At 40.7% G+C, this 12,467-nt stretch overlaps 1 protein-coding gene across 2 annotated transcripts in view; it reads left to right on the forward strand.

Moving 5' to 3' along the window:
• PRDM6 (PR/SET domain 6) overlaps window positions 1–12,467 on the forward strand; it is a 240,405-nt gene that overhangs the window by 83,775 nt on the left and 144,163 nt on the right. For both annotated transcript variants that reach the window (XM_060177491.1, XM_060177493.1), the window contains one exon: window positions 11,501–11,628. In XM_060177491.1, coding sequence (XP_060033474.1) covers window positions 11,501–11,628 — 128 coding nt within the window. The remainder of the gene's footprint in view (window positions 1–11,500; window positions 11,629–12,467) is intronic.

A 12,467-nucleotide genomic window follows, 5' to 3' on the forward strand; every position in this document is an offset into this window, starting at 1 on the left:
ATAAACAGATCATATTGAAATAGGCGGTGTCTGAGGTCTTCCTCAAATTTAATTTTTTTCTCTTTTTTTCAGAGCTCTAAACTGAGCTTAAGTGCAGGTGGACTGGCTTAAGGATCCTGGTTGGAGGTCCCAGCTCCCCACCTGCAGGGGCGTCACTTCACAAGCGGTGAAGCAGGTCTGCAGGTGTCTCTCTTTCTCTCTCCCTCTCTCTCTTCCCCTCCTCTCTCCATTTCTCTCTGCACTATGTAACGACAACAATAACAACAATAGTAACTATAACAATAAAAAAGGAGCAACAAAAGGGAAAAATAAATATTTAAAAATATTTTTAAAAAGAAAGGAAGTGAAGGCAGGGCTGTAGAAGTGGATAAAAATGGGATATATATATATTTTCCCCCAATTATATTTGTGACCTTAGGAGAACTATGGCAGTTTCTGCTGGAGAGGAATGGGGGGCACAAAACTCTGCTAGTAGGAATTGTTGGACTTATACCCCTATTTTCTTATAATTTTGTGAATCATTAATAAAATAATAAAAGGGGTGACCTATTGCTCAGCTTTAGTGGATTATTGCCAGAGCTTGTGGACTTTTTTCCTCCCCGTTTTATTCAACAGGAAAGAGAGAAATCGAGAAGGAAATGCGGGGTGGGGGGGAGAAACTTGGGCATACCTGCTTCCCTACTTGTGCGGCATCCCTGCTGCAGGTGGGGAGCGGGGCCAACAGCCTGGGCCCTTGAACCCGCCCTTGTGCGTAGTACTGTGTGTGCTTAACCGGTGCACCACTGCCTGTCCTCCTGGGACCTGGATTTTGATTTTTTTTTTTTCAGGAAAAAATTGGAAACTAAGTAACATTTCCTAATTCTTAAAACACTTGGGAGGACTTTGGAGTTGGTCAGTTGCCTGAATTCATCCTGAGAACCACCTGTTTGCATATTAGTCTTGCTTTAAAGAAACAGATTGCACAGGATCATCAGTATACACAAATCCCTGCGACCTCCCTGCGACTCAGAAGATTGCCCTCTCTTTCTTTTTTTTTTTTTTTTTTGCCTCCAGGGTTATTGCTGAGGCTTGGTGCCTGCACCACAAATCCACTGCTCCTGGAGGCTATTTTTTCCCTTTTCTTGCCCTTGTGTTTGTCATTGTTGTTGCCATTATTGTTGTTGTTATTGCCATCATTGTTGTTGGACAGGACAGAGAGAAATCAGGAGAGGAGGGGAAGATAGAGTGAAAGACAGACACCTTCAGACTTGCTTCACTACTTGTGAAGCGACCCTCCTACAACCTCCTCTGGGGGCTCGATCCTTATTCTTTTTTTTAAATTTATTTTTAATTTTCTTTATTTTCTTGGATAGAAACAGCCAGAAATTGAGAAGAAAGGGGGAGATAGAAAGGTAGAGAGACAGAGAGACACCTGCAGTCCTGCTTCACCACTTGTAAAACTTTCCCTCTGCAGGTGGGGACCAGGGGCTTGAACCCAGGTCCTAGCACACTGTAACATGTGTGCTTGACCAGGTGCGCCACCACCCGGCCCCCCCTTATTCTGATCCTTGCACTTTGCACCATGGGCGCTTAACTCACTGCGCTACCACCCAGCCCCCAGAAAATTGCCTTCTTGCTATTGTGGTATCATGGGTCCAAGAGAGTTGATGGCTCCCCTTGTTTCTGTAACTACTTTTATTGTTCATGTATGTTGGCAATAGTCATAAACGCCTTGGAGAAGCCACATGACCAGTGGGTATAACACATATCACTGGTGCATTGTCTTTTTTCTCATGCCCTCATTTAAGTAGGCTCTTGGGGGCTGGGATAGCTTACCCACATAAAATTCACACTTGACCAACTGCAAGGGCCCAGGTTCAAGGGCTCGCAAGGAATTTCGTGTGAGCACTTTTCACAAGGGAAGCTTCACAAGTGGTAGGGTGGTGCTATAGAATCTCTTCTCTCTTGTTCTTCAATTATAAATTCACAGGAGAGAGTGGTGCTTCCTGATACAGGTTACAGGAACACACCCTTTGCTGGTGATTTTCAGTTAAAGGCCCGCATGGCTTATAATGAGTGATAATTATTATTTAATAATCACCATTATTTTAGCCACATGTGTGGCACCTCAGTAAATACAGTAGCACTGAAAAAAGAAAAATCCTAAAGAAAGAATTGAATTTGCCTGAACTAATCTTTCTGCTCCTTTTGATACAAGATTAAGAGAGAAAGAACAGACCAAAAGCAGTAGTTTTAAGATAGCAACAGCAAAAATTACAAAAAGGAATCAGGGACTGATAACATAGTGATACATATTACAATTATTTTATTCTTTACTATGTTTATTAGTGATTGAATATTGATTTGCAAAATTATAAGATAATAGGGGTATAATTCCACACCTTGCTCATCACTGGAGTTCTGTGTCCCCATTCCTTCCATGGGAAATTGCAGTAGTTCTCCCAAGGTCACAGATATGGGTTGACTATTATTTCTGTAACTGTCTGTATTTTCTCTTCCTTTCTAAGTCACATGTATTACTTTTGAGTGTCCTCCCCTCCCCCTTTTACCCTCTCTTCTCTCTGTGTCCTGATGGAATTGGAGTTCAGAGCCCCAGATCATCATTTCTTCCCCTCTGGGAGTATGGATGAAACTTCTTTATGGGCTGCAGAAGGTAGAAGATCTGGCTTCTGTAATTGTTTTTCCTCTTGGAGATGGGTGTTGATTCATATCCCCAGGCTGTTCCTGTCTTTCCCTAGTTGGGTAGGGCTCTGGAGAGGTGAGGTTCTGGGACACACTGGTGAGGTCATCTGCCTTGTTCAGGAGGAAATCACAGAAGCATTTGAAATTTGATGACTGAAGTGCAGTAATATACAAAGCGGAACAAAATGTTTAATAAACAGGAACCATAAAGTAGGAATAGAGCATATGGGAATAGGAATTTTAGGGTGTATGAAAGCTATAAAGTCTATTTGAAGTATGTTCCAGGGGCTCGTGACTAGTAATTTTTGCTGGAGCTTGATAGTTAACCTGCAGGTGAACTAAAAATACTGTCTGGGAAGATGGTGTCAGAGTTGAGAACAGGACTAGCAAGCGGGATCAGGGCAGAGAGTAGCTCCCCAACTTAAAGATTATATTACACATATTTCCCCCAGCTGGATAGCACAGAATTATTGATAGTTTTTAGCCTAGGTAAGATAGGCTGCTTCTCTGTGTTAACAGTGTCTGCAAAAACCCAACTATGAAAAAAAAAATCAGCACACTTTTCATGTCTTTCTTTTGAAGGAAAAAATGAGAAAAACATGAAGTGTAATATACACATGCTTACATACAGGTAGCCAAAAGAGGAAATTAAGTGTTAGCACTTCGCCTTATTTGCTTCAGAATTTTTATGAGCATGAAACACTTCTGATAGAGTGTTAGTTCTCTTTGTTTTCTTTCCATTCCTTCCTTCCCAAGGCCACTCTCTCATGAAGTTAGCATGAACCAGGGTGTTCTTTCAGAATTATCCCATGCTTATATGTAACTATGAACAAACGCAATAAGTATATTCAATACATGCTATTGTAAAAATGTTCTTAACAGTATATTTTATATTTTGGATACAGTATAATAAATACAGCATATATTAATGTACATTTGAGAGCATAGTTTATTAGTAGCATATGCTGTTATTTTATAGATTATATAGTACACATATTTTTAATATTTATATGTATGTGAATATGTGCGTCATTCTGCAGTTGATCTTCTTAATATGATGGTTTTTTAAAAAATATTTATTTTATTTATTTATTCCCTTTTGTTGCCCTTGTTGTTTTATTGTTGTAGTTATTATTGTTGTTGTCGTTGTTGGATAGGACAGAGAGAAATGGAGAGAGGAGGGGAAGACAGAGAGGAGGAGAGAAAGATAGACACCTGCAGACCTGCTTCACCGCCTGTGAAGCAACTCCCCTGCAGGTGGGGAGCCAGGGTTCGAACCGGGATCCTTATGCCGGTCCTTGTGCTTTGTGCCACCTGCGCTTAACCCGCTGCGCTACAGCCCGACTCCCCTTAATATGATGTTTTAAATACTTATCTGTATCACTTCACATACTACAACTAAATCTAGTTCATTCATCTTAAGAATTTCATATTATTTTTTTAAATTTTTAAAAATCTTTATTTATTGGCTAGAGACAGCCAGAAATCAAGAGGGAAGGGGGAGATAGGGAGGGAGAGAGACAGAGAGACACCTGAAACATGCCTCACCACCTGCAAAGCTTTCCCCTTTCAGGTGTGGGGGGGGGTTCAAATCCAGGTCCTTGCCCATTGTAACATGTGTGCTCAACCAGGTGCGCCACCTTCCGGGCCCCGAATTTCATATTATTTTACTGAATATACAATTCTGATGATGAACACTTCCATTATCTCATTTTATCATATTATTATTATTATTATTTATTTTTACCAAAAATTTGCTTAGCTCTGGTTTATGGTGGTGCAGGTGATTGAACCTGGGACATTGGAGCCTCGGGCATGAGAATCTCTTTGCATAACCACTATGCTGTCTCCTCCACCCCACTTCTATTACCTCTCATGATTCATTTATACTTAGAAACCATGCTTCAGTGAATGTTCTTGAACTTTTCTCCTTAGGCACACGTGTCAGTTTCACTGGAGTGAATTGCCTAGAGGTGAAATTACAGAGCCCTATGACTTAAGCATTGATAACTTTGAGTATAGCCAAAATGTTCTCCATGGTGACTACCCTGTTATACTCTTTACTCTTTTTTCAGTAATGCTGGAACTTTCTAAAACAGATATGCCAAATGTACTTCCCGTAGTGGTGAAGGTTTTCCACTGCAGAATCTAACCATTTTCCCACCAGTGTGTTTCTTTTCATGTCTCCCCTTACCTCCCAAGGGTCATTCGTTTGGCTTCTTTAGAAAGAAAAGAGCAAATATGAATGTGTTTTAATTTTTATGGATTCAAAAAAGTAGAGCTTTCAGCAAAACTTTGCTTTTCTTGGTGTTCTTTCTAAAGAGCCAAGTTAACCCTTTTTATTGTTATTGTTTTCATCTTTACTATTTGAGAAAAATGATTCATTTTTGGTAGTTGTCAAAAGCTTCACTGCTCCCAACCAGCTTTTTCAGATAGAGCTAGAGACAGTGAGGCAAAGAAAGAAGGGGAAAGATACCACAGTATCAAACCTGCCTCCATTGTGCTGTGGGCGCTTGACTTGAACCAAATGAAAGTAAAACTCTTTTTGACATGCAAAAATCTTCCAGGGATTGTCCAAACACTTTGTGCATGGTTTCCGGTATTTTTCTGCTGGTTTAAAAATAATTTGAAAAAATCATGTTGAGTGAAATAAGTCAGAAACAGAAGGATGAATATGGGATGATCTCACTCTCAGGCAGAAGTTGAAAAACAAGATCAGAAAAAAAAACACAAGTAGAACCTGAAATGGAATTGGCGTATTGCACCCAAGTAAAAGACTCTGGGGTGGGTGGGTGGGGAGAATACAGGTCCATGAAGGATGATAAATGACATAGTGAGGGTTGTATTGTTAAATGGGAAACTGGGGAATGTTATGCATGTACAAACTATTGTATTTACTGTTGAATGTAAAACATTAATTCCCCAATAAAGAAATAAATTTAAAAAAATATTTTGAAAGGTAGGGGAAACTAACCCTTGAACTTGGCATTAACTCATCTCCTTAACTTTAAATTTCTTTAGATCTACTAAGTAACTTAAAATTGCATTTTAGTATCACACAAATGTGCATGTTAATGCAACCTCTAAGACAGCTTCCTGAACTTGAAATTGTAGTTACAACTACAAGTAAAGACCTACTGAAACATTCCCTACATAGATGTTTAGTAACATGCAGAATTTTTTACATATACACAACCTTTTTGTTTATTCTTTTTTTGTTTTTGTGTTTGTTCTGTAGGGTTATTACTGGGTCTTGGTGTTGGCACTACGAGTCCACAGCTCCTGGTGGTTAGTTCCCTCCCCTTTTGATAGGACAGAGAGAAATTGAGAGAGGAGGGGGAGATACGGAGGGAGATAGAAAGATAGACACCTGAAGACTTGCTTTAGCGCTTGTGAAGTGACCCCCTCCCCCTGCAGGTGGGGACCCGGGGCCTCGAACCAGGATCCTTGCACACGTCCCTGCACTGTGTATTATGTGTGCGTAACCTGGTGTGCCACTGCCCAACCCACTGTTTGTTTTTAATTTTCTTTTCAGACCAAGCTCTTAAATGGAAATAAAGTTGAGTTAATGTAGAGAATAATGTTATAGCCTTTTAAAATTTTTTATTAGTGATTTAATAATGATTAACAATATTATAGGATAACAGGGGTACAATTCCATATAGTTCCCTGTTAACGCACCTTTTCAGAGAATTGTCTTTGTCCTTCTTTGACCCTCACACTTGGCTATCCTGGTTCTCCTACGTTAATTTTTCTCCTGCTAGGGGGATGAAGAGAAATAGGCATTAAGGCTCTCTGATCCATTGTTTCTCTCAAAAACAAGCCCAGATCTACCTGTTAACTGTGAACCTAAGAGGCCGAAAGTGCTCTGGATTGTCTGCATCTGAATACAAAAGACACACTTTCGGCCTCACTACATGGCTTCGGTAGGGCTGTGCAGTATTAGCATGGTGAACTCCCCTTGAGGAGATCCCACATGTTGTGAATATATGTTGTTATGACTTGACGTTTCTGAAGCTTTTATTTTTAGTGGGAGGGGGCTGTTTGGTGAAACAGATATAATCAGATTTGTGTGTTGAAATAACTCTGTGGCTGTGGTTTTAAGACTAGTATGAAGGGGGCTTCAAGGCATTAGATAAGCAGCTGCTGTATGCCTTGAGATGAGAAGGCCCCCACACCTATGGACATTTAATCTTTGATAAGGGGGCCCAAAGTATTAAATGGAGGAAGGAGGCTCTCTTCAACAAATGGTGCTGGGAAAACTGGGTTGAAACATGCAGAAGAATGAAACTGAACCACTTGATCTCACCAGAAACAAAAATCAACTCCAAATGGATAAAGGACATTGATGTTAGACCAGAAATTATCAAATACTTAGAGGAAAACATTGGTGGAACATTTTCCCACCTAAACTTCAAGGACATCTTTGATGATACAAACCCAATTGCAAGGAAGAGATGAGAAGGGACACTCTGCTAGGCTGGTAACAGTGGAGGGGGGTTGCATTTGTGTATTTCGGTGACAAATTAACTGCCTTTGGTGGTAGCTGGACTGTGAGGGCAGACGTAGAGACAGCAGTATGAAAATTAAATGTGTTTGCTTAACTCTGAGTGCAGTTATGGGTGCTAAGTAGGATCCTGGGAATCTCCTCACAGTTTCCTGTGAAACAGTGTCACCCTAGCATTAACCAGTCAGGGAAGCCCAACTCGTGCCATGTGCTGTATTGTGTGATATTTGGAAACCCTGTCAAATAACCATCTACTTCTCAAGGCAAGTAGCAGTTTCCTCAGGCAGGTAAAAACCCTAAGATTCCTGTAGTTCCAGCCTACCTAGCTAAAATGAGTCTAGCTGCAACAAGATTGCCTTGTAACAAGAACATGGAGAGAAATGCTTGAACTTAATTTTAAGACTGACTGGCCAGTGTTCAGTGACCAGTGTTCATATCTGCTCGCCTTCAGCTCCGTGGCACATACACGTTAGAGTGTCACTTGCCATAGATGAGCCTGGAGGCACAGAGGAGGATTGAACTTCTCAAAATGCTTCACAGTTATTTTTGACAGTGGCCTTCATGGCAGGCTTATTCACGGGAGAAATACAAGAAAGAGGACTGATCGTCATAAACAGTGACATTTTAGAACCAGATAAGCTTGATGGCTTTGTTGAGTGTCACCGAGACTGCCAAGAGTAGACTTGGAACTGAATCTTTGAACTTGTTTCCTGGAGCAATAACACCATCACCACTAAATAACATGATAGAACCTAACTAGATGTCTGTCATTACCTTGCTCAAGTGGCAGATCTCGAGATTTTTTTTTTTTTTTTTACTCTTTTCCATCACCCCCCAAACTGGGAATTTCAAGAAGCCACTAGTCTCAGATGTATTGTAATTCAGGAAACTTCAGCTCTTCAGCTTACACCAGCTATCAGCTGTAACCACTTTGACATGCTGACCAGACATAACCTCTCCCACAACTGGTTTTGTTGGATGCAGGTCTGTCTTTTATTTGTGGGGGTTAATGGAAAGGTTGGGAGTGGAGAGAAATGAGTTCAAGAAAAGCCAGCTCCTTCCCACCTTCCGCGACTAGTAATTAAAAAAAAAACAAACCTGTTATTTAGAAAGGAAGGGAAAGTAGGTCCATAGAAAAATGGGATATATATCTATGTCTGTCTGTCTGTCTGTCTGTCTATCTGTCTGTCTGTCTGTCTATCTATATAGGATATCTATATCTATCTATCTATATATATAGGATCTATATATATAGGATCTGTCTGTCTGTCTATCTATATAGGATATCTCTATCTATCTATATAGGATCTATCTATCTGTCTATATAGGATATCTATATCTATCTATATATATAGGATCTATATATATAGGATCTATCTATATATCTATATAGGATATCTATATCTATCTATATATATAGGATCTATATACATAGGATCTATCTATCTATCTATATAGGATATCTATATCTATATATATATAGGATCTATATATATAGGATCTATCTATCTATCTGTCTATCTATCTATATAGGATATCTCTATCTATCTATATATATATAGGATCTATATATATAGGATATATCTATCTGTCTATCTATCTATCTATATAGGATATCTCCATCTATCTATATATATATAGGATCTATCTATCTGTCTATATAGGATATCTATATCTATCTATCTATCTATATATATATATATAGGATCTATATATATATAGAATCTATCTATATAGGATATCTATATCTATCTATCTATATATATATAGGATCTATATATATAGGATCTATCTATCTGTCTATCTATCTATATAGGATATCTATATCTATCTATCTATATATAGGATCTATATATCTGTCTATATAGGATATCTATATCTATCTATATATATAGGATCTATATATAGGATCTATCTGTCTATCTATCTGTCTATATAGGATATCTATATCTATCTATGTATATAGGATCTATATATAGGATCTATCTGTCTATCTATCTGTCTATATAGGATATCTATATCTATCTATCTATCTATCTATCTATAGGATCTATATATATAGAATCTATATATCTATATAGGATATCTATATCTATCTATCTGTCTATCTGTCTATATAGGATGTCTATATCTATATATATAGGATCTATCTATCTATCTGTCTATATAGGATATCTATATATATATATAGAGTCTATATATATATATATATATAGAGAGAGAGAGAGAGAGAAAGAAAGACATAATAGTCAAACCATATCTGTGACCTTGTGAGAACCACTGCAGTTTCCAGTGGAGGGGATGAGGATGCAGAACTCTGGCAGTGAAAATGATCTGGAATTGTACCTTGTTATCTTGGAATTTTATAAATCAATGTTAAGTCACTAATAATAAATTGTAATTACTACTAAGCCCTTTGTCCCATCCCCCACCATAGTAGAAATAGTGAACTACATTAATACTGGTGACCATACGACTTGTAAGATCAAGATGTACCTAAGGAAGCCTTAATCTCCATGGCTATTTGGAAAGGTGGAGTAGAAACAGAAGTCAGCAAGCTGCTCAGCATATTCTGAGGAACTCCTTGGCCACTACTTGGACCTCACTGCTGATTCTATTTGAGAAAACTTTGGCCCAAGCAGGGTCCTTCTGACAGCTGTCCCCCTTGCTTTCTGGATGCTCCTAGAATTAGGGAAGACCCTCCCACATCACATTGCTGTGTAGATGCCACCACTGATCTATCCTCCCCTAGTTGCCACATGCTCCAGGGTGCCCAGGGCCAGGCTGGCTGCTTGTCTGCCATTACGCTTTTTGTTCTGTCACTCACCAGCTGAAACAGATTCCATTCCCTTGAAGGCTCTCTTGAAAAAAAAAAATGCTGGCTGTGACCTCAGGCAATCATTATTAGAGGAGCCTCAGTTAAATTTATAGGGAGGCTGACATATTTTTTAAAACTTCCCCTTTTGTTTTGGTGTATTGCACCAAAATAAAACACTCTGGTGGGGGTGGGTGGGTGGGGGGTTCAGGTTCTGGAACATGATGGCAGAGGAGGACCTAGTGGGAGTTATAATGTTATGTGGAAAAATGGGAAATGTTATACTGTCAATTGTAAACCACTAATCCCCCCAATAAAAAAATTTAAAAAAAGAACTTCCTCTTTTTGAAAGTCCCACTTTTTTTTTTTTTTTTTTTTTTTTTGCCGCCAGGGTTATCACTGGGGCTGGGTGCCTGCACTTGAATCCACTGCTCCTGGAGGCCGTTTTCTCCTTTTGTTGCCCTTGTTTATCGTTGTTGTTTTTATTGCTGCGGTTGTTGGATAGGACAGAGAGAAATCTAGAGATGAGGGGAAGACAGAGGGGAGAAAAAGACACCTGCAGGCCTGCTTCAATGCCTGTGAAGTGACCCCCTTGCAGGTGGGAAGCTGGGGGCTTGAACCAGGATCCTTGCTCCGGTCATTGCGCTTTGTGCCATGTTCGTTTCACCCACTGCACTACCACCCGACCCCCCAAAGTCCCACTTTTTATTTATTGGATAGAGACCAGCAGAAATTGAGAGGAATGGGGAGATAGAGAGCGAGAGAGACAGAGACACACCTGCAGCACTGTTCTACCACTTGCGAAGCTTTCCCTCTGCAGGTGGGGGTGGGGTCTCGAACTCAGATCCTTGTGCATTGTAACATGCACCAACTAGATGTGCCACCACCCATGCCCAAAAGTCCCACTTTTTTGATGATGCTTCAGCTAGTAATTTCAGGTCCTGACAGCTGAAGGTCCTACAGCTTCAGGGGGTGGGGGGGGGGTAAGAGCATACTTATTCCCTCCTGGTCAGAACCCACCCCCCACCCCAGCTCTTTGCCATCTTAGTGCCACCAGCTTGCTGCCCCCAAATGCTTCACTCAGGAGCATCTTTGAGGCTGGGTCACCTCTGTGTCCCAGTCCTGTCAGCCAGGCCTCTCCCTGCAGCTGGCTTTGTTTACTGGGCAGCTCATTACTTAGGAGCAGCCTATCAAACTAGCTTAAGAATTCTTTGGGAAACATGGTCACTCACATCCTTGAGATAGCATAACAAATGTCTAATACCGAGAAGATTGGCGCGATAAGAAAAGACATAATCGACTTGCATCACCAAAAACAGTCTTCTCCTGTCATTCCCGTTGAGTTTCCTTGAAGATCTATAAGCCTAAGCCAACTTCAGGGATGGGGTAGGGAGCGTAAATTACCACCACCCAACACGCGAAGGCACCCAGAGAAGCAGGGAGAATGATTGCTGATGATTCGTTCTAACCACTTGACCTTCTGACCTCTTCTCTAGATATATGACCAAGATGGGACACTACAGCACTTTATTGATGGTGGGGAACCTAGTAAGTCGAGTTGGATGAGGTATATCCGATGTGCAAGGCACTGCGGAGAACAGAATCTAACAGTAGTTCAGTACAGGTAAAGTATGTCTTGATTTATGACTTATGGGAAGGAAGTCCCTGGGCTTGCATATTCAAATTCAGGCTTCCTGCTGGTTTTGAACCAAGTTCTCTAGAGGGCCATGTGTGGGCACACCTGGGTAAGTGCATATCTTACTATGTGCGAGGACTCAGGTTTGAGCCCCCCACTTCCCATCTGCAGGAGGAAAGCTTCACAAGCTGTGAAGCAGGTCTGTAGGTATCTATCTTTCACTCTCCCTTTCTGTCTTCTCCTCACCTCTCAACTTCTCTCTGTCCTATCACATAAAGGAAAAAAAAAAAAGTATCTGCCAGGAGTGGTGGATTCATTGTATAGGCACTAAGCCCCAGTAACATCTGTCGTGGGAATAAAAAAAGATTCTGTGGAACAATGCATGGGCATGTGTGTGTGCATGGACACACACACCCCAGATGTGGTGCACACACATGAAAAGAAAAAGCGTTTCATCCCCAGGTCCCCTACAGGCCCTCCCTCTTTTTTTTTTTTTTGCCTCCAGGGTTATTGCTGGGGCTTGCTAACTGCACCACGAATCCATTGCTCCTGAAGGCTATTTTTTTCCCTTTTGTTGCCCTTGTTGTTTTATCGTTGTTGTGGTTACTACTGTTGTTCTTGTTGTCATTGTTGTGGGATAGGACAGAGAGAAACAGAGAGAGGAGGGGAAGACAGAGAGGGGGAGAGAAAGACACCTGCAGACCTGCTTCACTGCCTGTGAAGCGTCTCCCCTGCAGGTGGGGAGCCCTCCCGCTTAAAGATAGAATAGTTTCATGTGCTCACAGACATGGGAAACCCAGAACTCTGAACCCTCCTCAGGCTACTTT

This window comes from Erinaceus europaeus, chromosome 2 (genome assembly GCF_950295315.1).
Source record: "Erinaceus europaeus chromosome 2, mEriEur2.1, whole genome shotgun sequence".
Lineage (NCBI taxonomy): Eukaryota > Metazoa > Chordata > Mammalia > Eulipotyphla > Erinaceidae > Erinaceus > Erinaceus europaeus.